Here is a 26,834-nt window from a genome sequence, read left to right as displayed (position 1 = left end):
GTTGCCAGGCAAAACAAACCTCACCCGGCCTTTCCGGTGACCATGACCCAATTAAATTTTGGGGGTAATCAGGTAATCTACATACCATTGCCCACCTACCCTGAAAATTTTAAGTCAGTCAATCAGTGCAACAGTCTAGATCAGTGGTTCTCAAACTGTGGTACGCGTACCACCGGTGGTACGCGAGCGCTCTCTGGTGGTACGCGGGGGAAAGTCATATTTTCGCATTAACATTTTCAGCTAAAAAAAAAAAACCTGAAACATACAGTGCATAATAAATACAACGTTTCAAAAGAAATGTGTAGCTACGTGTGAGAATGTGAAAAATTATGTCTGGCTTTTACATTTTTGTGGCAATGCAAGTCTTCAGGATTCTTTTTTTTTTCGTGCTGAGATGTCTGATGTTTCACATATCTTCTGCTGAGAAAAAAAGACTTGATGTTTGTGTTATTTGTGGGCCAGATTAGGAGCATAATTTTGTAGAGATCGAATATGTACTGTATGGCTCTGTGCCATTTTCATTCAGTTGCAATTTGAGTGTGTATTGCGCTGTGTATGTAGGAGTATGTGAGAATTGTTGGACAGAGTTGTAAATGTCTGATTCGGTGTTAACAGCTATCAATAAATAACCATAATAAGGAATAAACATCTCTCCTGTGTGGCTGAAGCTAATAGGGAAGGCCTATGCTGCTATATTATAATGTTGGTCATCATGGTGGTACTCAGAGAGCTCAATATTTTCTCAGGTGGTACAGAGTATAAAAAGTTTGAGAACCACTGGTCTAGATGCTAAATTGTTAACAGCCAGACACACAAACTGCACTGATTACAATACCTCACCCTGCTTACTCCATTGCAGGCGAGCTAAGAATGACGCATCTGATCTTCAAATCACACACACCCTTTTTTTTTTTTTTTAAACCTAGTACAAACTACTCCAAAAACTGTCAAATAATTATTTTTCTGTGAAGTTAATCTTTTTGGAGCTTTTGGCATGTTCCATGAAACAATCAGCACCACAAGCAAGGTACTATGCATTTTAAAGAAAGTTGTTGAGATATACAGTGGAGGAAATAATTATTTGATCCCTTGCTGATTTTGTAAGTTTGCCCACTGGCAAAGATATAAACAGTCTATAATTTTAAGGGTAGGTTTAACAGTGAGAGAGAATATCAAAAAGAAAATCCAGAAAATCACATTTTATAAAATATATAAATTGATTTGCACTTCATTGAGTGAAATAAGTATTTGATCCCCTACCAACCATTAAGAGTTCTGGCTCCCACAGACCAGTTAGACACTCTTAATCAACTCGTTACCTGCATTCAAGATAACCGTCTTAAATTGACACCTGTATAAAAGACACCTGTCCACAGAATCAATCAATCACTCACTCACTCAGACTCCAACCTCTCCAACATGGGCAAGACCAAAAAGAGCTGTCTAAGGATGTCAGGGACAAGACTGTAGAGCTCATGGATTAAAGCAAAAAAAAAAAAAAAAAAAATCATCTGACTGAAAAAAAAAAAGCTCCATGTCGTTGGCCCCTACCACGTCAGCGATGCGTCAAATTTTAAACGCCGTGTTGTCCATTATCCCCTCAGCCCCTACTTATAGTACATTTACATAATTTTAACAATGACTAAAGCTAAGGCAAGACTTTACCATTGTCATTACTGGCTATTCATGATGAAACATCAAGTTTTCAGCACAAAGTGCAAATTTATTTCAACAATACTTTAGTAATGCACAACAGTGGTTCAGAGAAAAGTGCAAGTGCAGTCGAACTTGAACCATGCTTTCAAAAGGGTGGAACAGAAAGAAAAATAAGAAAATCTGCTGACATAAAACCAGGAAACAAGAAAAGTAAAGTGAAAGTTCACTTTTTCTGCTTCTTCACAGTGAAGCCAAAGGCATCTAGTTTTCTGCCATTGCTTCCATAGACTTTTTTTATGGCAAACTACACAAAAGCACACACCTGCCATTTTCATCTTTTTGCACCATGAACTAAATGGCTTGCCATTATCGCCTATTTCATTTAGCCAAGCCCATCTCCACTTATTCTTTACCATTTTGTCGATGTCTGACACATCTGTGCCTTCATTTAAAAGAAGCACGTCCATGCTGGCAAAACTGAAAGTAATTTAACGCACTCTAGTGATGGAAATCGAAGGGCCTATATCCGGTGGCCTTATACGCAGTACTCGAGTTGAGGGGGGATGTGGGGGGAGGCATCCCCCTTCTGAAATAAAAATCTCAAATCATCCCCCTTATAAAACGGCCATCCCCCCCATCACATCCCTTGGGCCATTTTACCAATTAATGTGGAAATTAGCCTACGATTATTTTAACAAATATTACTACTATTTCAACATTAGAGGCTTTGCGCAGCGATAGCCTACATGTAGCCGGATAAAAAAGACGCATATTTATTTATTCGGTTGCACCTCTCATTCACACCTATACGGAGGTTTCAGTCACTGAAAACAGCTACTTTCGCAAACTCTGGGCAGAGTGGAGATTTCTGAAAACTCCATCTTCAGACACGCGTGTAAATCGGGAAAACGAAGCAACAGTGGGCGAGAGGGCGCGCGTGAATATAATGAGTCATAGGTGTGAATCTTTCACCGAATGCCAATTGTCCCGGTTCTTCATGAAATCGCACACGCACGCACAAATTCATCAGGTTAACTTTCAAATAACTGTTCTTGTGCACTTGTGACACCGGAGCCACTTTCCTGAATTTTGAGCTTCGGAGTATTGGCTTCTTTATCTATTTAATCAATGAACTTATTTGTCACATACATTAAATTACTAATGTAAAACATTAGTAGCCTATTTAAGCAATAGCTGTTTTCTCCACTGTTTTCCGACCTTTTGTGCTTAGTGAATGAGATACTTCATTACACTCCACTGACCGACTTCCAATTCCGGACTTTTTTGAAAATGTAAAATATAGGCCTACGAGATGTTTTTTTGGCACTTAATTCGCGTTGGTCCTTCACTATTAATTTTTGAGACTGACGAGGCACTAAATACTGTGGAATTATTTTCTCCTTACTATGAAGTTTGGCATCTTAAACAAGTGTCGGGAAATCTTGCAGCCCAACTCTGCAGCCTCCAATGTTTAAGCGAACTGCTGAAACCATAATGTTTAAAGATTAAATCGTAGGCTAATCAAACCAAAGAAAAATACAGCCTTTCCAGAACGTTGTCTGTCGAAGCCTGTTTAACCTACAAAAGGCTTAATAGCATAGGTCTTGCTGCCGCTTCAACTTTTTCACCTGATCACCTTTCAATAGGCAAATATCATTATTACTACTACTACAAAAGGCCTAGTATTAGTAGTAGACAAGTAACCTAGTTGCCTAGTAGTAGGACAGCCAAATAGTTTCATCAGTGGCCCACGCCGAGCCTCCCCGGGACTAGACAGTAGTGTAGGCTGCATTTATTTATTTATGCCTATCTAGCACAACAACTTATTCCTTTACATATACTCAAACATAGCACAAGAAAGGGTTCAACAACAGGCAATCACAGCAGCTTGGTGAAGTTCTAAATCACATTGGTGTCAGACCTATGGGCCTATCCCCCCCCCCTTTTTTTTTCTTCCTCGGATCTGCATCAATCTTATGGACCTTTAGCGCTCCCAGTTGACGGAAATCCGTCGTAGCGACAGAAAACTTTAATCCATGAGAGCTGCACAAGGCTGGACTGGGCTACAAAACCATAAGCAAGAAGCTGGGTGAGGAGACAACTGTTGGTGCAATAGTTCGAAAATGGAAGAAATACAAAATGACCATCAGTCGACCTCGGTATGGGGCCCCACACAAGAGCTCACCTCGTGGGGTATCAAGGATCACAAGAAAGGTGAGAGATCAGCCTAGAACTACACGGGAGGAGCTTGTTAATGATCTTAAGGCAGCTGGGACCACAGTCACCAAGAAAACCATTGGTAACACATTACGCCGTAATGGATCAGGGTACCCCCAGGATTTTGAATCTGAAATTTAAGACTTAAGACATTTTTAAGACCACTGTAAATGAAATTTAAGACCAACATCGCACCTTTCCTGGCATGCATATGAATGAAATATCAGAAAATCAATCAATCAAATCAAGCTTATAAATAACTTTAATGAACAATAAGCTCTACAAATATCAGCTGCAATCTCTCAACATAACAATGGTGCAAAGAGTGTACGCAAACAAGCACACATCTGGGGGTGCACCCCTGTGCGGTTTTATTACAACAATATTGCTACAGCCAGGGATGAGAATGAAAAATATTTAAAAAGTCTGAAAAAACAGGGCAGGGCCCATGGCCCGGGGGGGGGGGCAGGGGTTCCAGGGGCTAATGATTTTTAGCTATTTTTTTTTTTACCCCAAAACCATTAATTTTATCAGCAAAAAGTTGCAATTTATTTGGAAATAAATTCCCCTTCTTGGTGGACTACCAGGGGAAAAATGATTAATATGGTACAAGAGACTTGTTTTTAATCAATTCATATTTGATGATTTCAAAAAATCAATGCACCTTTTAATATAAACGAGCTCTACAGTATTATATTTCTGCATTTTTGCTATTCATGTCTTTGAATACTCTAATCCTTTACAATGAAGTGCAAACCAGAAAAAAGTTCTATCATATAATTATCTTAAGCTTTCTTCTGATGTTATCATTGTAGCAGGAGGGCTTGCATATTAAGCAGGCAACATTCAACATCACTTATCACTTCCCTTTCAACTGTTGTGTTATAAGCTCTAGTTTGTGTTAAAACTAGGTTTTATCTGGACAGGATGTTGTGTAATGTAATGCATATATCATATGGTCAATTTGAAGATCGAGATGGTGATTTTGAGTTAAAGAACAGGCATGTACAATTGGCATTACATATTGGAAAAAATTTTTTTTTAAATCAAAAACTATAAGTTCATCTCGGCCTAAAAAATGTGGGCAGACGCTCCCGCGCGGCACATGCCAGCAATTCCCCCCTTCCCCCTATGAAATGAGCAATAAGTAGGAGAGTTATAAACGGTATCATACCTAAAATTTTATCAGAAATATAGATATGATACTATGATTCTCCCCAACATGCTACATTAGACAAGCTAACCTCATTTATAAAAAGATACACACTTGTATATGATGTGTATTTTATATAATGTATATTCATACATTGTTACTTTACGGAAATCTTCAATAAGTTTTGTCTTTTCATGACAGTCTGTTGTAAACCTAAATATAATGCATTATTATTTTTAGAATTACTATCTATAAAAAATTTACTAACACAAATGATTAGCAAATAAAATAATACTCCCCCTCCACCATTCTCCTTCATTATGATCCAGCTTCCTTCTCCCTGGCCCGACACTAGACCAGCACTGCTTATATACACACACACACACACACGCTCACTATCACAAACTCCGCTCCCCCCAACATATACACACTGTCCCTCCACCCATAACTCAAGGCCCAAAACCCCTCCAAATCCCCCCCCCACCTACCCTCCTCCATCTCACATGCACATTCATTACCCCTAACCAACCCCACCCAGCCTCCCCTATACAGCAATATAGCTCTTGTTTATCTTTGTCGAATTTGTCTCCATGTGTTCTGTTACATCTCTTTGTTAACATATTAGTAGTATTGTCCAGCCTTTGAAACTGTTGTTAATGTTACGTCAGTGCTTCTGTTGTATGTCATGTGTATGTATTGATTTGTTTCATTCTGTCCTTCTTACTTTGTATTTGTTAGCAAATAAAAAAAAAAATATATATATATATATATATATATATATATATATATATATATATATATATATATATATATATATATAATAAATAATGCACATGAAATGCCACTCCTCACCTTAACATGTCCTTTACAATCATTTAAGCCACCATGGGCAATGCTGAAATCACTGTTGCAAACAGTACATCGCGCGAAACTGTTATTATTTTTTACCCTTATTAGACAGGGAGATTCTTTTGTGTAATCTGAGGTAGGGTTGGGCGGTATCCAAATTTTGATACCTTTAAACTGTCTCTGTGTTTTCCCAGGGTATACGGTATTACCGAGAAAAAAAATATTTTGTTTCGGCCTACTGTGTAACGTGCGCCTATGCCTCAAGTGTACTATTTAAAAGCAGCATAGCGCATTGTGTGCATTGTGGTATGGATTAAGCAGAAAAGCGAATTTTGTGCATTGATGAATGGATTAAGAGATATTTCAAAGCATCACGCAACTCTTCCTTCATCTTGAAAATAGCATTCAACTGTCGTTTACACATGTCTGCATTGAAACGCCATTTGCAGCACTATTTCACCTACTCCATCAAAAAAAAGTACACGATGAGCAGGATCATACCCTTTCAAGCATGGGAAATAAAAAAAAAGAAAAAGAATCAACCAACACCCAAGTCCGTTTAGACTACGCGATAAACCATATTCTTCAGCGCAAATGAGGCGAACCTAATTCAAATGCGTGATAGCTGCACAAGGCAAAATCATATGGGCCCACGTCATGCCATGGCGGGGAAATTAATAATCAAATGGCCTTACCTTGCTTAAAACGTTGTCTTGATCACATAACTCCTTACAATTATTCCACTTAAATCCATACGGTTTAACACACCCAACAAAGATAGCAAGCGCATTGCTAATTCCCACCAGAAACCTAACAGTTTACGCTACGATGTTTTCTTCCGCTTCTTCAGTAGATGACATTTCAAACGTTTATTACCCACATCCCAAATGTCATACGCTATATTATTTTACCTTGTTGTTACTCATGTAACCTACTCAAAACACAACTCATTGGAGAGATCTCGTGGAAGTGGAGTACCCCAGGCTATGGTGTGCCTTAGAGGACATATTAGATTTTTCGTTTGGTTTGAAACCAAAATACTGCCACACTGCCGATGTTGTATTTTTTTGCCACTAACTCGTTATCTTGACATCTTTCAACCGCGGTCTCAGTCTCTTTTTTTTTTTAGATAGGACAGTATAGAGAGACAGGAAATGAGCGGGGGAGAGAGAGAGACGGGATCGGGAAATAACCTCGGGTCGGAATCGAACCCAGGTCCGCGGATTTATGGTACGGTGCCTTAGCCATCTGAGCCATGACACCCCCGGTCTCAGTCTCTTGCGAAGCTTTCTGTCAGACTCCAAATGTCACGCAGGGTTGCCATGGTAACGACATAAACAACCCTGCACGCGATGAGAACTTCTTTAGGAAATTGATAGAATTAGTGAAAATACGATCACACAGTTATTCGGGATGATCTTCAATTTATTATTTTATATTATGACCTCATGTACTCCATATTTATTTAGATATTATATATTTTTTTAAAATGACGGTAATGAGACCGATACCGTTGGTACTTTTGGATACCTCGGGATACCTTCTTACCGTAATACCGCCCAACCCTAATCTGAGGTGAAGTGGGTTTTGTACTTTGGTTTTTTGGGGCGCATGCTCTCTCTCTGCCAGGACGATCCTGTAGGCTGCACTGACTCAACTGAAAACTTCGGTCCTCGAGAAAAGGGATAAAAGCCCACCCACACTGAAAGCTGATTGGCTTATTTTGCTGAGTAACCCAATCAGGGTGCTCTTTGTCTGGCATGCACAACATGAAGAGGCACACAGGCAGTGTTGCCACATTGGGCGGTTTTAAGTGCATTTTGGGCTGGAAAACTCAGCAGTATCTGGCAACACTGCACACAGTCTCCCTCGCGCGCGCACATTCTAAGATGCGTGATGCAGACCTTAATGTTGCGCGCGCATGCTCTTGCTCGCTTCTATCAATATGCAGGAGACTCCCGGAAGTTCCGGGAGACTTGGGATGTCTGCGTTATAAGGTGACCACAGATCGTTAATCATACACACACACCCCCGAAAATTTCTCAACAGATTTACATCGATCTCAAAAACGATCATTTTGGTCTGAAAAAGTCGGAAATCCGCCGATCGGCAGAAAATTCTCATCCCTGATCGTGACAGAGCAGCCACTTCTGATTGGGCGGAACACATTAACCACGAGAAACGGAATACTGTTCGTTTGTGGGACTGAAAATAAGAGAGGGGGAAAATAATACTTGATGCACAAAATTTAAGACCTGCAAACGAAATCCAATATTTTTTCAAGGCCTTAATTTTTTAAGAGTAAATAAGACTTTTTCAAGTTTTTAAGACCCCGTGGGTACCTTGTGGATTAAAATCCTGCAGTGCCCGCAAGGTACCCCTGCTCAAGAAGGCACATGTGCAGGCCCGTCTGAAGTTTGCCAATGAACACCTGAATGATTCTGAGAGTGACTGGGAGAAGGTGCTGTGGTCAGAGGAGACCAAAATCGAGCTCTTTGGCATTAACTCAACTTGCTGTGTTTGGAGGAAGAAAAATGCTGACTATGACCCGAAGAACACCATCCCCACTGTCAAGCATGGAGGTGGAAACATTATGCTTTGGGGGTATTTCTCTGCTAAGGGCACAGGACTACTTCACCGCATCAACGGAAGAATGCAGGGGCTTCAAAGTTTGGGAGAATAGTAGGGTACAAATAATTTACAGCAGGGTGCAAAATGGTAAAATGTCTGCCAGTGGCAGACATAATGCATGCAAAGCGTGCAGGGGGGGGTTCAAAGGGGGGTGCGTCCCCCTTTGGGCACGGAAAATTTTATGAAATGCACTGAGAAATGGTGGCCTCTGGTAACTTTTAACAGTGAAAATAAAGGGTAATCAATACCATTTGGAAACTTGAAATATGAAATCATACCTCAGTCATTTTATCAAATTTCAGAAATATTTGCAAACAAACACATAAAAAGTAGTCCGATTGAAATCCACATATGGATGATATAATAATTTTAAGTCTGATGTTGTAGTGGGCATCTATTATGGACATAATTCACCATACACCATACCTTTTTCCTCTGATCTGATGTGCATTCCGCACGACATGTTTAATGTGTTACCTGGTTAGAGTATTAGCGACGCGGCCCCTTTAAGGATGGCAACTCTGTTTGTTTATCTGATGGGGAGCGCCATCTTTTGTTTTTTTTCTTCTTTGAGTGTTTCAATAAACGACACACCGTTGCGTTGTCAAAGTGAGAAATTGACTTCTTTTCTAATATCGCAATTTCCACAATGTGCACTTTGACTAAGCTAAGGTGACAAGCTTCTCCAGATTCTCTAATACTATTGAAGAATATGGTGAAATCTTGAATACAGATGAAATATTAAATATATATATATATATATATATATATATATATATATATATATATATATATATATAGAGAGAGAGAGAGAGAGAGAGAGAGAGAGAGAGAGATGCAAGTACGAATGTTTCATGGGGCGGGATGGTGTGGAACAGGTCATCTAAAATTGGGATAACATTTACCCGGGACGGGTATTTGAGGCGGGTCGTCTAGCTTAAGCTTGATTAGCATTGTTATGCACGCAGTTTGTTTTTTTCGAGCAGCTGTCAAACGCAGAGTCAACTTTACGATCTGCGATTATAATGTCTTAAGCAAGGCTGAGAAACGGTGGACTAAGACGTATTTATTTTTCTATATCAACACAATGACAGAATAAATTTGTATTCAAAACATACTTACCTTTCCCTCTAGACTTTTTTAGCCACGCATCCAGCATGGAGCCGCTTGCAACTCTCTTCGTTGCCATTTGTGAGTCACATGATGGTATGAGCCATTCACAGTCCATGGAACACTCTAAGCCAATCAGAGTACGGCTTACATATGGCACAAGGGGCAGTAATGGCTGCACTCATGTCGAGGACGTAAACAAAGTTGACACGGCAACGGACATACATGACATAGTGGATGTAATTTACGTTCACAACTTTTTTTGCCGTCAGAAATATTTAATATTAAATTTTGTGACTCGACTGACAATAGCCGGCGGCATAACAATCTACAGACGGCGATTTGCCGCCGGTGACCGGCTACTTTTGAGACCGCTGAGAATGGACGCGACCATGTACCGTAAAATCCTGAGTGACAACCTCCTTCCCTCTGCCAGGACACTGAAAATGGGTCGTGGATGGGTCTTCCAGCACGACAATGACCCAAAACATACAGCCAAGGCAACAAAGGAGTGGCTCAAGAAGAAGCACATTAAGGTCATGGAGTGGCCTAGCCAGTCTCTGGACCTTAATCCCATAGAAAACCTATGGAGGGAGCTAAAGCTCCGAGTTGCGAAGCAACAGCCTCAAAACCTTAATGATCTACAGATGATCTGCAAAGAGGAGTGGACCAAAATTCCTCCTGATGTGTGCAAACCTGGTCATCAACTACAAGAAACGTTTGACCACTGTGCTTGCCAACAAGGGTTTAGCCACCAAATACCAAGTCTTGTTTGCTTAGAGGGTTCAAATACTTATTTCACTCAAAGAAATGCAAATCAGTTTAAATCTTTTCTATGAAGCTATTTTCTGGATTTTCTTTTTGATGTTTTGTCTCTCACAGTTAAAATAAACCTACCATTAAAATTATAGAATGTTCATTTCTTTGTCAGTGGACAAACTTACAAAATCAGCAAGGGATCAAATAATTATTTCCTCCACTGTATATGATGATTTGAGGGCATTTCTTTTTGCAAAGGAGTGTGGGCCTGCATGAGCACATCAGTTTAGAATGTGTGGGATTTCTCAATGGCCATTGCTTACAGCTGTGTCTACACACTTGTGATAAATACCAAATTTTGTGCATGTGGGTTTAGTCCAAACTTAGTCCATGTTTTACACACGCTTTGATAAATGAGACCCCAGGTCTGTATGGGTGTTTAGTGAATGCAGCAAGGTGCTTGGTGAGCAGAGTGAGGAGTTTGGTCAACATGGTGGCGTGTTTGGTGTGCACAGGTAGCAAGCACAGTGAGGGGTATAGTGAAATTGGTGTCTGGTGTGCTAACTCACCTGTGGTTCGAAGCCCATATCGAACATTCGATCAGCTTCATCAACTACGACATATGTAACTCTGCGCAGGTTCGTCACTCGTCCTAAAATCAGCATCAACTCCACATTAGTGATCACAGTGCAGTACGTACACACACACACCCTGCATTAACACTAACAGCTCTAGAACAGACAGAACGTCACTGCTGGTTTCTTGCGTACCATCGTTCGGCACAGCCAACCTGTTAAACAAACATTAAACACCACGTGCTCACCTGGAAAACACACAGCACAGATTACACGCATGTGTGGGAGCACAAGCTAAAGATTAAAAACACATCACATGTAGGTATTGGGGGGGACTTTCTGTTAATCAAGTCATATACCACCTTCGTCTTCTACAAGTCACTTATACGTACTTGTAAACACTTTCATATGCAGTCAGGAAAATAAGTGACCATTTACTGAAATGCATTCTTACTTATAGTTCTTCATACTTATTCTATCATACAATTTACACAAGTTAGATAAACATCTACATAAAAGTGGAGCTTATTCTACACTTTCAGCTTCTCAGTTGTGTGCGCGCACGTGCGTGTGGATCCTCAGCCACTAAGAGTCTGATCTCCTGACTTAAAACACTCCATTCACTCCTAATTAAAACACTTCAACACCTGGAAATCTGTGTGAGCTCACAAATACACACACACACACACACACACACACACACACACACACACACACACACACACACAGGGATAAAGACAAACTTACCACTGTTGGCTCCCAGCATGTCAATCATTCGACCAGGAGTGCACACGATGATTTCAGCTCCACGCTTCAGCTCTGCTATCTACACACACAGTTAAGATAACGTTCTAAACACAGGCTATGTTTCAAACACCAGTGTGTTTATTACAAGTCACTGTGAGAGCCTAGTGTGTGTGTCTCAAACCAATTTTGTTCCATTAAAAGTCAGGGTCACCGGCCAGAAATCTGAGATTGCTGAGAACACGTGACCTTCAGCTCTATGTTCCAGAAAACAAAACTTTTACCTTTTATATCTTTACATACCTATGGATTAAAGCAAAAAAAAAATTCATCTGACTGAAAAAAAAGCTCCATGTCGTTGGCCCCTACCACGTCAGCGATGCGTCAAATTTTAAATGCCGTGTTGTCCATTATCCCCTAGGCCCCTACTTATAGTACATTTACATAATTTTAACAATGACTAAAGCTAAGGCAAGACTTGACCATTGTCATTACTGGCTATTCATGATGAAACATCAAGCTTTCAGCACAAAGTGCAAATTTATTTCAACAATACTTTAGTAATGCACAGCAGTGGTTAAGAGAAAAGTGCAAGTGCAGTCGAACTTGAACCATGCTTTCAAAAGGGTGGAACAAAGAAAAATAAGAAAATCTGTTGAAATAAAGCCAGGAAACAAGAAAAGTAAAGTGAAAGTTCACTTTTTCTGCTTCTTCGCAGTAAAGCCAAAGGCATCTAGTTTGGCAACACCTGATGCCTGTTTTTGTTTCTTTTTCCTTGGCACAGCAGCAGGAGCTTGCCATTATCGCCCATTTCATTTAGCCAAGCCCATCTCCACTTATTCTTTACCGTTTTGTCGATGTCTGACACATCTGTGCCTTCATTTAAAAGAAGCGCGTCCATGCTGGCAAAACCGAAAGTAATTTGACGCGCTCTAGTGATGGAAATCGAAGGGCCTATATCCGGTGAAATATGGCCTTATATGCAGTACTCGAGTTGAGGGGGGATGTGGGGGGAGGCATCCCCCTTCTGAAATAAAAATCTCAAATCATCCCCCTTATAAAACAGCCATCCCCCCATCACATCCCTTGGGCCATTTTACCAATTAATGTGGAAATTAGCCTACTATTATTTTAACAAATATTACTACCATTTCAACATTAGAGGCTTTGCGCAGTGATAGCCTACATGTAGCCGGATAAAAAAGACGCATATTTATTTATTCGGTTGCACCTCTCATTCACACCTATACGGAGGTTTCAGTCACTGAAAACAGCTACTTTTGCAAACTCGGGGCAGAGTGGAGATTTCTGAAAACTCCATCTTCAGACACGCGTGTAAATCGGGAAAACGAATCAACAATGGACGAGAGGGCGCGCGTGAATATAACGAGTCACAGGTGTGAATCTTTCACCGAATGCCAATTGTCCCAGTTCTTCATGAAATCGCACGCGCAAATTCATTAGGTTAACTTTCAAATAACTGTTCTTGTTCACTTGCGACACCGGAGCCACTTTCCTGAATTTTGAGCTTTGGAGTATTGGCTTCTTTATCTATTTAATCAATGAATTTGTCACATACATTAAATTACTAATGTAAAACATTAGTAGCCTATTTAAGCAATAGCTGTTTTCTCCACTGTTTTCTGACCTTTTGTGCTTAGTGAATGAGACACTTCATTACACTCCACTGACTGACTTCCAATTCCGGACTTTTTTGAAAATGTAAAATATAGGCCTACGAGATGTTTTTTTGGCACTTAATTCGCGTTGGTCCTTCACTATTAATTTTTGAGACTGACAAGGCACTAAATACTGTGGAATTATTTTCTCCTTACTATGAAGTTTGGCATCTTAAACAAGTGTCGGGAAATCTTGCAGCCCGACTCCGCAGCCTCCAATGTTTAAGCGAACTGCTGAAGCCATAATGTTTAAAGATTAAATCGTAGGCTAATCAAACCAAAGAAAAATACAGCCTTTCCAGAACATTGTCTGCCGAAGCCTGTTTAACCTACAAAAGGCTTAATAGCATAGGTCTTGCTGCAGCTTCAACAGGGCTGTTTAGATTTTTCACCTCATCGCCTTTCAATAGGCAAATATTATTATTATTACTACTACTACAACAATAGGCCTAGTATTAGTAGTAGGCAAGTAGTTGCCTAGTAGTAGGACAGACAGATTGTTTCATCAGTGGAGCCGCCGTTAAAAGGAAACTGATGCGGAGCGCCGCGGCTTGCCTCGGGGTGAATCGCGTCCCGAGGCGCGGGGCTGGCCCGCCCTGGCAGTGCTGGTTCGTTGGGGAGAGGGCAGAGGTCGCTGGCTGCCAAGTTTGGAGAGGCTGGGACCTCCCCTGGCCGAGTTACGAGCGTGCAAAGTCGGGCTGGAGCCGCCGATAGAAACGAAACTCAAGCCGAGCACCGCGGCTCGCTGCCTACGCCGAGCCTCCCCAGGACTAGACAGTAGCGTAGGCTGTATTTATTTATTTAGGCCTATCTAGCGCAACAACTTATTCCTTTACATACACTCAAACATAGCACAAGAAAGGGTTCAACAACAGGCAATCACAGCAGCTTGGTGAAGTTCTAAATCACATCGGTGTCAGACCTATGGGCCTACCCCCCCTTTTTTTTCCTCGGATCTGCATCACTCTCCACTCTCATTATTGACCTTTAGCGCTCCCAGTTGGCGGAAATCCATCGTAGCAGAAACTTGGTAACAACCTGGTGATTACTTACATTTAAACATGACGGCTCTTATCACGACAGCTACCCATCAAAATGCAGACAACAAAAGGAAGAGGGGCAGCTTGGTAGTGGTTTATCAGCCTGGTTTAAAAGTTAAAGAACTCATTATTCAAAACCATAACATCAAATAATGTTGCTCTGAATGTTGTTCCCCCCCACCACCACCACACACCCTGTGCTGGGCCTCTTCCTCTTTTTAATCTACATTCTACCTCTTGGTCAAATCATTCGTTGCAACGGACTTGATCTGCACTGCTATGCTGATGATATTTAGACTCACCCACAGACTCCCCTCCCTATAGATAGTTTTCACATGACGTCACAGAGTCGGGGATTCCCTAGTGGCGGCCATCTTGCGGGTCAAGCTTACCGTACGGGTCACTGAGCACACATTGTAACGCGCGAGTACAAAGTCTTCAAAAGAACCCAAGCAGGCTATTTAAAGCTAGCAATGGTGCACACCTGTTGTATTCACGGCTGTCGTAATAGGTCAGATGATGACGTCAAGCGGAGCTTTTATGGAATTCCCACTGTACGGGAGCACGAAGGCGAGCAAACAAAGAAACTCAGCATACAAAGGAGAAATCTATGGCTTGCGAGAATCAACCGCAAGGATTATCAGCCTTCCAAACACAGCAAAGTCTGCTCCGATCATTTTATAAGTGGTAAGTTGTTTAAATAAACAATCAATTGTGTTTAAAGTTTGTTTTTGGAAACCAAAACATCATGTGAACAATCTCTGGAGAATGCCTAACTGGAACTGCTGAGTGTACGTTTACATTGTAATGTACACTTAATAATCGCTCGTTTGTCACGTTTCTATTTGAAACTTGTCACTTCACTCACACAAGGGTCATTTTTGAAAAACATTTTAGGTCTATTCTGTATGATTTGATTTGTGTTTGGGATGCAAACAGCGCGCCTTTTGGCGGATGCTGCCTGAATCGCGCAGATCCGATTTTTTTTTTAGGGGGGGCCTTGGAGTGTCTAATTATAATTTCAAAGTAAATTCTGTATTAAAATTACTAAATAAGCAAATCCGTTACAGTCCATGAAACAGGAAGTATAAGGATGAGAAAAAAAAAAAAGTTTAAATCGGAAAGCTGCGCACATTTGCGCAGCCCGAGCGGTGTGCAGGACTGCGCAAATGTGCGCAGCTTCCCGATTTAAACTTTTTTTTTTTCTCATCCTTATACTTCCTGTTTCATGGACTGTAACGAATTTGCTTATTTAGTAATTTTAATACAGAATTTACTTTGAAATTATAATCAGACACTCCAACGCCCCCCTAAAAAAAAAAAAAATCGGATCTGCGCGATTCAGGCGGCATCCGCCAAAAGGCGCACTGTGAATATATAAAGTTCTATATATCAGACAGCCTTTAAAGTTTGATGAAGTCAGTTTCAGGCTTGGCAGCAGGCTTTGGCAGTTTCAGGCTTTGGCAGCCCTGCATAGTCACTTGAAAATGCATCTTTGCCCACTTCGTAGGGGTCAATTCCCCCAATCAAGGCCAGTATGGCTGCATACCGTTGTCGTGAGATGTCGTCTAATGTATCTATATACTTCTGTTTGCTTGATTTTGCCGACATTGATCTTTATTTTAGAAAACTGACTATATAACTTCATAAATTCGTCCGAGATAACGTAGCCGGTAGTGGCGATGGTCCGTTTTGTTTGCCCCGCAAGATGGCGGCTGGGGGGCGTTCCCCGGAATGCCGTGACGTCAGTGAAAACTATCTATACACTAAATTGACTGCATCTCAGATTTAAAGCTTTGGTTGCAGGGAAACTTTCTCAAGTTAAACACTGATAAAACTGAAGTTCTACTGGTTGGTCCCAATTGCCTACTAATTGAATCATCCAACTTTTCTATTACTATTGATGGTGTGCTTTTTAAGGCTGCTCCTGTTGTCAGAAATCTTGAAGTACTGTTTGATTCGTTACTCAATTCTGATTTTCAGAAGTCACTCACAAAACTTGCTTTCTTTCATCTCCATAACACTGCTAGTCTCCATCCTCTTCTGACTAGTAAGGAAAGCATGAACCAGTGCATCTTTATGTCCCATTTAGACTGTAATTCACGCTTCATGGGCCTTCCTGCAAGATCTTTACAAAAGCTACAATATATCAGTATATTCAGAACTCTGCAGCTAGACTTCTAACCCATACGAAACCCTCTGCTCACATCACCCTCATCCTCTCTCAGCTACACTGGCTACCAGCTTTATCTTAGATTAAATTTAAAACCTTGTTTCTTACTTTCAAAGCTTTGCATAATCTTGTACCAACATACTTTAGAGAATTTTTGACCCCCTACACCCCCCCTTACCTCACATTTATTTACTGTCCCATGCACCAGACTTTCCACCATGGGGAGCAGGTCTTTCAGTGTCATTGCCCCCAAACTCTGAAAGAAGTCTTTTTTTTTGTTGTTTGTTTCCCCCTCCCCATCTCTTCTGTAAAGCAACCTTGGGATTGTGAAAGCCACTATAGAGAGATTGAACTTATTGCCATATGAATACACACAGACCTGTTCGCTGATGCCTGTTCCTCCGTACACACACACCACTCTGAGTCCCAGCGGCTTGGAGAACTTTTTACACTCTTTTGTGATCTGCAGAGCAAGCTCACGTGTCGGTGTCATGATCACGGCTAAAACACAGAAACACATTAGCACGATCACTAAATACATAACAGTATTAAACCCGTGTGTTTACAGAGCGAGTGTGTATACCAATAGGCCCCTCCCCCTCTTCTAGGGGTCGCTGATCTAAAATATGGCGAAACATAGGCAGCAGGAATGCAATGGTTTTCCCACTTCCTGTTTTGGCAATGCCAATAAGGTCACGTCCTGACATGATGGCAGGAATGGCCTGAGCCTGGATGGGCGTAGGCTTCTCATAGTTATGCCTGAAAAAAAAAAAATTAATAAATAATAATAATAATAATAATAATAATAATAATAATAATAATAATTACACACCCACAAATATTTCAACATAAAGGGGGTTAAAATGTCTGGGACCAAAACAATGCTTCAGTCATCAAAAAATAAAAGTTTCTGTGTGGGTAGGCATTTTATTTCTCTCTTAAAAAAAAAAAAAAGAAAAGCTAACTCAACCCAGTATACCTAACACATATACCAAAAAACTTTCCTGATACCAAAACCTGACATGTATTTAGCATGAACTTGTGATCAAGGAAATGGATGATAATACCAAGTGTGAACAAGGTCTGAAGTGAATCATCTACAGACACCATCACTGCAGGAACTATGGATCCTTTTCACGTGACGTCACGACAAACACGGCCGCCATTTTGGACATGTACTACCAGTAGTTTACCACAGCCAGCATTGAGGAACGGCAGCAAAGAAAGTTTTTACTTTCAGCAAGACTTCCATCATGCCACTATATTGTTGTGCACCTGGATGTAGTAACCATCAACAAACAAGGCAAGGTTTATCATTTTATCGGATCCCGACGGAGAAGATGGATAGCGGCCATAAACAGGAAAGATTGGCAGCCCTCGGCATACCAACGCTTGTGTAGTGACCACTTTGTTGGAGGTAAGACGTATAAAATTAGCCAGAAAAGGCATTACATTGCTGTTAACATTCTGTGGCGGCGAGTGTGTAACCAAATAGGCTAAAATAACCCGTTGTAACCTCTTTGTTCTTCTGTAGTAGCTATTGTTGACTAGCTAATGTCAACAAGTAGCTGGTATGTTACTGTAGCAATGTTTACGTTCAGTCATTTGGATGACTGTTAAAACCTTTCAGTCTCAAGTTTTTCCTTTACTGTATTTACTAGTTTACTGTAATTATGATCCGGCCGAGGTTCCCCTCAAATTAAGCAGCGCGCGCCGGCTTGCTCCCGGAGTGCTCCGGCCGAGGTTCCCCTCAAATTAAGCAGCGCGCGCCGGCTTGCTCCCGGAGTGCTCCGGCCGAGGTTCCGGAGCACACTCCGGCCGAGGTTCCCCTCAAATTAAGCAGCACGCTCCGTAACCTCGGCCGGAGCACTCCTGGAGCAAGCCGGAGCGCACTCTGTAACCTCGGCTGGAGCAAGCCGGAGCGCGCTCCGTAACCTCGGCCGGAGCACTCCTGGAGCAAGCCGGAGCGCGCTCCATAACCTTGGCTGGAGCAAGCCGGAGCGCGCTCCGTAACCTCGGCCGGAGCACTCCGGGAGCAAGCCGGAGTGCGCTCCGGAACCTCGGACGTTGGCGTGTATGTGTATGGCGATGGGCTTTTAACGACATAGGTATACAGATCATGTGGGCCGAAGTCAGGTAAAGACGAGGGCTTCGTGTACTTCCGTACATCAGTGAACAATCCTGGTGGAAGCAGGTAAACGTCGTTCTCCAAGCCTGCTAACCTCAATTTTTGCAAATACCTCTCCCTCTGCTCGCCCTGTAAATGCCCTACATCGCTGGATAGTGAAGGTGTTTTCTGCATCTCGCTCCTTTTTCTTTTATGTTTTTCGTTTGTCGCCTTCCTCGCATTCAAACTGATTCGAGCCGAAGTCCACTACATGTCCAAAATGGCGGTCGTGTTTACGAAGGTCACGTGACTGAAAAGGGTCTATAAGGAACTTTAAAGCCAAGTTAACTTTGTTTCCAAGTTGGCTTTTTGAAATTGAATATGGGGCGGTATTTGCTTAGTTAAACATCTTGGACTGGTTAACAGAATGACTGAAGCTCTTACTGACATTTTTAAAAACCTGCATTTAGCCACCTTAATTTTAACACTTCATTTATATAGTCATGAAACTGTTCAAGGGGAAGTAAACAAAAAGTGGGAGCATAGGAACAGGATTGGGACAGGGAAGCAGCACTCACTTTTTAAGGGCATTTAAGACCTTCATGGAGGTTCCACACTGCACCCAGGTCTTGATGGGTTTGGGACAGCCTTTCCCCTTCACCGTGATTCCCTCAAGCTCCAGACGATACTCGTTCACCTCTGAAACACACACACACACTAGTTCAATAGTGGTTTATGTATTGTACTCCTAACCATAAGCTTTTGACAGTACCGTACCCTCTAGTGTCATTTTGGCCAGTTCAGGTACTTCTACGTAGAAATTCTTGCGGTAGGGTTCATACTGGATTTTCTGATGATCCACGGGCTCCAGAACTTTTCGCTGTTTGGTCTGAAAGCCAGTAAGAGCCGTCTGCAGGTCCACTTCCTCCTCCTCTGATGAATACTACACACACACACACACACACACACACACACACACAGGGCCTGAGTTTAATCAGTTGTATTAAATAAGGACAAGTCTCATATCATTTACATCACATATAGACCCAGTTTATTGTCACAGTTATGCACCTTTACACACCACACACAGCTGTGTATGTAAAGGCTTTTACCTCCATGGCATCTTGATCGTTCTCCATTAACTCTCCTTTCTTTTTGGTGGTGTGAGGGGTCTTCTTTGTCTTCACTACCGTCACCACCTTTGTCACAGTCATGCCTCCTTTCTGCACACATACAATTTAAACATTTTACTGTGATGAACACATGCAAACAACAACAAACTAACACTTGTACTGGTGTGTAAGTGACATTCACACAGAGCCAAACGGTCTCTGTCTGTCTCTCTCACACACACACACAAACAAAACTACATTCTAGAGCAAAGTGTCACTGTGTGCTCACTTTGTCATTTCCTCCCTTCATAGTGCCCATGTTGAACTTCTTCACTTCCTCCTTCACTTCCTCCATGTAGGCATCCAAGGGGTCAAGCTCCTCTCCTCCCTCCTCCTCCATCACCTCTGCTTCCTCCACTTTCCCCTCCTTCTCTTCATCATCCTCCCCCTCTTGATCCACTGGGGCTGGTCCCTCTTCGTCATCATCTACACACACACACTTGTCTACAATCAATACTGCAGGTGTGTACAAGTGTGTCATGTGTTTTCTCCATCTCACACACACACATACCATCATCATCCTCCAGGCTCCACTTCTTGCCCTGTTTCATCTCTTCCAGCTCCTTTTTTATCTCGCCAATGTTCTCCATGGCCTTCTTCCTCTGCTCCTCCCTCCACTTCTCCACCCGCTCCTTCCTCTTCCTCATCTCCTCCTCCAGTGTCGTCTGGTCAAAGTCCTGCTGTGGGCCAGTTCATTCATATGGTTAACTGCTGCTGGTTAACTGCTGCTGCTAAACTGCATACACGGGGACACATACACAAAAACACTTACATCCTCCACTCGCTCCTCCTCCTTCTCCTCTTTCTTCTTCTTATCTGCTGACTGCTCGCCATCCGACTTCTCCTTGCTGTACCACACAAAACATTGCAGTCACCACATATCACTACACACACAAACTCAGTGATCATGCTCTCTCATTAAACGCTGTGAGATGTTTGACCTTCGCCCTTTGCTGCGGCTCCTTGACCTCCTGCGCTCACGACTTCTGGAGCGTTTACGCTCACGACTCCGAGACCGCCTGTTGAGTGCGCACACATATGCACAGTTTTACAGTCAGCAAAAGAATGGGGGGAGGGAGAGAGAGAGAGGAAAAATTCTGACCTCTGTCTCTTGCGGTCTCTGGAGCGTGATCTCCGCCGTTCTCTGCTCCGTGATCGTTCCCTGCGGCCCCGCTCCCGTGCTCGCTCCTCTTTCTTCACACGCTTAGAGTCAGGAGAGCGACTTTTAGAGCGACTACCTGAGCGTCCTCGCGACGAAGAGCGCTTCCGGTAATGTCTGTAATTTACACCTTAATATGGTTAATACACAATACAAACAGATTTATTGCTGAAAAAAAAAGTATGATGCATGGATGCATCAAACAACAGTAAAGTTTTATTTTTATATATATGTATATATATATAAAAAAACACATACACACACACAAGATATTTATAAAACACACAGTGTGTGTGATATACATTAAAAAACACACATGCATACATACACGAGATATATAATTGTAATTTTACACACACACATCTATACACACGTATATAATTACTATATATATATAAAAAAAAAAAAAAATATATATATATATATATATATATATATATATATATATATATACACACACACACACACTATATATAATATATATATAGTAATTATATACGTGTATAGATGTGTACGTGTGTAAAATTACAATTATATATCTCGTGTGTGCGTAGTATATATATATATATATATATATATATATATATATTTTTTTTTTTTTTTTTTTTTTTTTTAACCCACACACATACACACACGAGATATTTATAAACACAAACGGGGCGTGTGTGTCATATATATAAATCCACGCGCATACAAACACATACGAGATATTTATAAACATGTACATATATGTATACGTATGCGCGCGCGTTATATAATTCTGATTTGTCCGCTAGCTAACTTCACTTCCGTTAGAACGAATATTTCTCTCTACGCGAATAATATAGCTACTTATTTTTATTATCAGATAACCAGTTCTATAAATGAATAAAGTAATACATTAATTTCCTCACCGAGATTCCCGTCCCATACTGCTTGACTATTTCACAAACGTTTTTGTTTCTTCTTTTCCAACTTCCGGTTCCGGCTTCCGCTGCTTTTTCTTCTTCGAGGTTTTACGGCAGCCGTCTTCCTTATAGTTGCATTGCTGCCCATAGATCTATGTTGCTGCCCCCTTTTGGATTAGTCCATAATTACATTACTAAATCCTATTTATTAGTCCGGTGTCTTTCATCCGTCTATCCATTATCTCTAGCCGCTTTATCCTGTTCTACAGGGTCGCAGGCAAGCTGGAGCCTATCCCAGCTGACTACGGGCGAAAGGCGGGGTACACCCTGGACAAGTCGCCAGTCATCACAGGGCTGACACATAGACACAGACAACCATTCACACCAACAGTCAATTTAACCTGCATGTCTTTGGACTGTGGGGAACCGGGGAACCTGGAGGAACAGGGAGAACATGCAAATTCCACACAGAAAGGCCCTTGTTGGCTACTGGGCTCAAACCCAGAACCTTCTTGCTGTGAGGCGACAGTGCTAGTCACTACACCACTGTGCTGCCCAGAATAAGAATGAATGTCATAGTTAGAATCAGGTTTATTGGCCAAGTATGTTGATGCACACAAGGAATCTGGTTCCAGCAGTTGGTGCCTCTCTAGTGATACAGAGGAGAAAGAGAGAAAAAAGTGTGAATATATGTAAGATATGTAAAATAAGGGAAAATGTATATATGTATATGTTGAAGCAGTAAAGGAGATATTTTTTCGTCGTTGGACTGTTAATGTTAGTGAATATTGAGGTGAAAAGTGTTGTAGCATGCAGCCATTTTCTCAACTTGTTGAGCTAACTTCTTCCACGGTCACTTATCCATTTGCTGCAATGACTGCCATGACATTAACCATTTGTTTGAGCGCACTACTCTGGTGAGTTACGTATTGTTTTGGCACCACATTTTAATGTTGTCTTTTATTCTGTGCATAGAATGCATTGAGTTTTTATGCAGGTAATTTATGCATTTGGAAAGTAAATGTGATTTAAGCAAATATTAGTTGAAATGTTTATATGTAGCCTGTACCTGCCTCTTAAAGTAATTGAAAAGTGGAAGCCAGTATAATGTTATTTGTATTATTTTACACTTAAAATGTAAAGTTTGTTGTAAAAGTTATCCACAAAATAGCACACCACCGCAATTCATCAGTGTGCATGTCTAAGTATGTTAAGACTTAAGCCAGTATCTCACTGAGCTGCGACAGCTTGCGACAAATTGCGAACGTCATTCACGAGAGAGTTTCAAAAGTGTCTTTAAACATTCGCAGGGCTTCTCAATTTCCTCGCATGAGTCGCAAAGTGTCGCTCCTTCGTCGCTGAAATTTTGAACATGTTCAAAAAACTCGTGTGACAAAATTTCTCTCAAAATAGCCGCAAATGCGTCGTTGGTGTCGCAAAGCCGTCACAAACCCTTCTCAAGTCAGTTTCCGTGAGACAGGAAATGAGAGTGTATCTCACTGGGCTGCGACAGCCTGCGACTAGTTAGAGACATAACAATTGCGCTAAAATATGCGAATATCAATTCAGTGTGATTCCAAGTGAAAATTGTCGCTAATTCGCATATTTTATCGCAATTGTTGTGTCTCCAACTAGTCGCAGGCTGTTGCAGCCCAGTGAGATACTAGCTTTAAGTTACATGAGTTACATGTCAATCTTGAGATCAAGATGCTGACTTCTTCTGCTCCTCAGACCTGCCTGATCTATCCTGATGCCCTACGTCTGGCTGGAGTCTCATCACATCGCTCCTGTGGAGGATGGCCCCATATGGACAGTTGAAAGTCGCGCTTGGAAGACGCTCTGGACACTTACAGTAATGCTTTTATGGCTGAGGACTACAGTTGACTTGCTAACTTTAGGACTGCAGTTGTTATGAACAGTTTTGCACTCAAGTTTCCATCAATGAAGAGTTATAACATCAACGAAACTGACTTCATGTTAAAAATGTTATCACGTTGCCTGTTATCACCCAAATGAGGATGGGTTCCCTTTTGAGTCTGGTTCCTCTCAAAGTTTCTATCTCATGTTGTCTGAGGGAGTTTTTCCTTGCCACCGTTGCCACAGGCTTGCTCATTGGGGATAGATTAGGGATAAAATTAGCTCATGTTTAAAGTCATTCAAATTCTGTAAAGCTGCTTTGCGACAATGTCTATTGTTAAAAGCGCTATACAAATAAACTTGACTTCACTAAAAATTCAGGCTCCTAACTCAGTATGGGAAAGAACCGTGTCCAGTGTCTCAGGTCTGCACATTGTGACGTTAATTAACCTGAGTTCCACACAGAGGTGAAGGGTTAACATCACCGAAAACATTTAAGTTGAGAGTGTGCTAGTAGCCTTCTGTTTATATTTTTCGTTGAGTGATAAGGACAGTTACAAAGTTTTTTCGTTTGATAACTATTTTTATTGGTCTCTATTTTATTGTGTTTGTTTTTTCCTGTTGACAACTTATTCTGCCTCAGAGGTTGTGTATTAATTTGCCTGTTCAGAATTCAGCAAAGCTTGTAACGTTAATGCAGCTGAAGCTTCTGCAAGACATACATTAGCTGTTTAACCTGATTGTCACATTTGTGTTGCTCCTCACCTATTAACTTTAGCATAAAAATAAACTTTCGGGTGACTTGGGTTTTGTATTATGGGGTCAGAAACAGGCATACTTGCCAACCCTCCCGATTTTGGCAGGAGGCTCATGATTTTAGCCTCCGTCTCCTGCCTCCCGATCGTATTTGTTAAAAACTGGATAATCTCCTGGTCTTGGGAAATCCCTACCGCCAAATTAAAAATACTCCCGATTATGTCCAATCAGAATCATATGAGAAACACTGCGACGTCAACTGATTTTTAACCAATCAACGAACAGAATGACAGTCACTTCCGTAATGTAGGATTCACCCAGGCTGTCCGACATTTTTTACAAGCAGTCATTCATCATGGCCACTAAACCAAATACCAAACAGCAAAAATATGAATGCAAATACCAGGTTGCATGGGAGAATTAATTTCCATGGATAAGCAAATGTTCGACCAGCCAGTTACACATTTTAAGGTAAAGATACCTTAAATCAGAATATAATGAACATTTGAGTGTGAAATTAAACTAGTCTTCCATACCATTTCAGAAACAAACTGTACAACTTCTAAAGTGTTTAGTGAAATTTTGCATGACAGAGAATTTGTTTGATGAGTGTATTTGAATAGCGTGGTCGTGTCTTAGTGCTATTTTGAATTTATGTTTGAAAGTTTTAAGTGAAAGTTTACAAGTGAATTATCTGTAAAGTGATTGATTTTGATAGAGTTTTGAGGTTTTAAGTGAAAGATTACTAGTGAGTGTATTTTGGTAGTACTAAAATTTTGCATTCGAGTGAATTTCTTTGTGGAGTATATTTTGATAGTATGGTAGTATTTATAGTGCCATTTTTAAATTTTGTTTGAAAACTTTCAGTCAAAGTTTGCAAATGAGCAAATTCCTTTGATGCATTCCGATAGGATTTTGATAGTATTTCTAGTGCTTTTTAAAAATTCTGTTGGAAAGTGTTTAGTGAGAGGCATGCATTTCAGTCGTACTAAGGCAGTGCAGTATTTATTGAGTTGTTACTATTTTGGTTAAATCTTATATAAATTAAATACAATTTTAATATGATATCTGGCCTGCCAACAGGGGGGTACAAATGGGTAGGGCTGGGAATCGATCCGGATTTCCTGGATCGATTCGATTTTGATTCATTAGGTCACGATCCGATTCGATCCACGATTCGATCCGATTCGATTCGATATCGATTCATGTACATATTGCTGTATTGTCACTTTAAAACTTTTAAATAAAAACTGACCCTATTGACAAACAGCTCCATGTCTGTTTGTGCTTGTATCTGTGTATGTGTAAGAGGGACACACAGAGAGACAAGAGTTCAAGTTTGAAAGAAAGCTTATTTATTTTGGAATGAAACATATCCAGGTTTTATTTGAAGTCTAAATCAAAATTATGACATTTGGTGGCCCTCTTTTAGTTAAATAACATACCCAGGTCTGGGTTTCTGAACACACAAAAAAAAATAGCTCATCAGTCAAGAAATTACTGTCTCGCTTAAATGTTTTCGGCTGGGCAAGACGTAGCGTGGCTCTAACCTCTTTACTAGTAGCCTAAACCCAGCATTTTCGACTACGCTGTAGGGGCGGAGGTCTTTACAAATAAAGATCCCGACTCCCTCTGTAAGGCTCATAGCACGCTTAGACTGTGGGGGAAATTTCACACCAAATGCATTTTCAAGTGCCGTCTGCTTCGCGTCAGGTTTAGCACTAGCTGTCTCGGGGTGGTGCCTGGATAAATGGTTTCTTTAGATTGGTGGTATTGCCCAGATATTTTACTTCTATTTGGCACAACTTGCAAACTGCATTCGTTTTGTCCAGTTCGTCTCTGTCCTCATACCGTTTGAAGCCGAAGTGTTTCCACACATCCGACTTCATCCCCGGCGGTGTTTTTAACCGGGCAGCTTCGTCCATCTTCTTGTTTTCTTTATAAGTTTCGTTTTGCCGGCACCCGCTTTTATAGTGCTCCTTGCGCGTTGGAGAAAATAGTCCCTTGCGCGTTCGAGAAAATAGTGTTATAGGCACCTGGAAGAAATCGATTCACATGTTGTTGGATCGATATCGTGTTTTTTTTCGCGTGAATCGATATCGAATCGTGGATCGATTTTTTGACCACAGCTCTACAAATGGGTATGTTGTCCCAGGCCCAGGAATGGGGAGGGCCCAGAACTGGGCTCTCATGAAGTTGCGATTATTTTATTTCATTTCAAAATGTGTTGATTTGGGGGAGAAATGTGCAATACAGGGCTGTGAAATTTCCGCGGATTCGCAGAATTCCGCGGATTCTGTTGCAAAAAAT

General features: G+C 41.2%; 1 protein-coding gene across 2 annotated transcripts in view; it reads right to left on the bottom strand.

Moving 5' to 3' along the window:
- The window catches only part of ddx46 (DEAD (Asp-Glu-Ala-Asp) box polypeptide 46), a 39,721-nt gene extending 17,705 nt beyond the window's left edge, over positions 1-22,016 (bottom strand). The window contains exons 1-13 of one of the 2 annotated variants that reach the window (XM_060936035.1): positions 21,918-22,016; positions 20,968-21,141; positions 20,807-20,884; positions 20,638-20,713; positions 20,377-20,545; positions 20,095-20,291; positions 19,806-19,916; positions 19,471-19,636; positions 19,272-19,392; positions 17,170-17,345; positions 16,966-17,087; positions 11,698-11,776; positions 10,945-11,027 (exon numbers count right to left, since the gene is read on the bottom strand). In XM_060936035.1, coding sequence (XP_060792018.1) covers positions 10,945-11,027; positions 11,698-11,776; positions 16,966-17,087; positions 17,170-17,345; positions 19,272-19,392; positions 19,471-19,636; positions 19,806-19,916; positions 20,095-20,291; positions 20,377-20,545; positions 20,638-20,713; positions 20,807-20,884; positions 20,968-21,141; positions 21,918-21,934 — 1,569 coding nt within the window. In that variant the 5' untranslated portion in view covers positions 21,935-22,016. The remainder of the gene's footprint in view (positions 1-10,944; positions 11,028-11,697; positions 11,777-16,965; positions 17,088-17,169; positions 17,346-19,271; positions 19,393-19,470; positions 19,637-19,805; positions 19,917-20,094; positions 20,292-20,376; positions 20,546-20,637; positions 20,714-20,806; positions 20,885-20,967; positions 21,142-21,917) is intronic. The other variant, XM_060936036.1, reaches the window with a different exon arrangement.
- Positions 22,017-26,834: the final 4,818 nt, after the last annotated feature.

This window comes from Neoarius graeffei, chromosome 12 (genome assembly GCF_027579695.1).
Source record: "Neoarius graeffei isolate fNeoGra1 chromosome 12, fNeoGra1.pri, whole genome shotgun sequence".
Taxonomy (NCBI): domain Eukaryota; kingdom Metazoa; phylum Chordata; class Actinopteri; order Siluriformes; family Ariidae; genus Neoarius; species Neoarius graeffei.
Note: the sequence above shows the minus strand (reverse complement) of the source record. Positions and strands in the feature narration are given on the sequence as shown.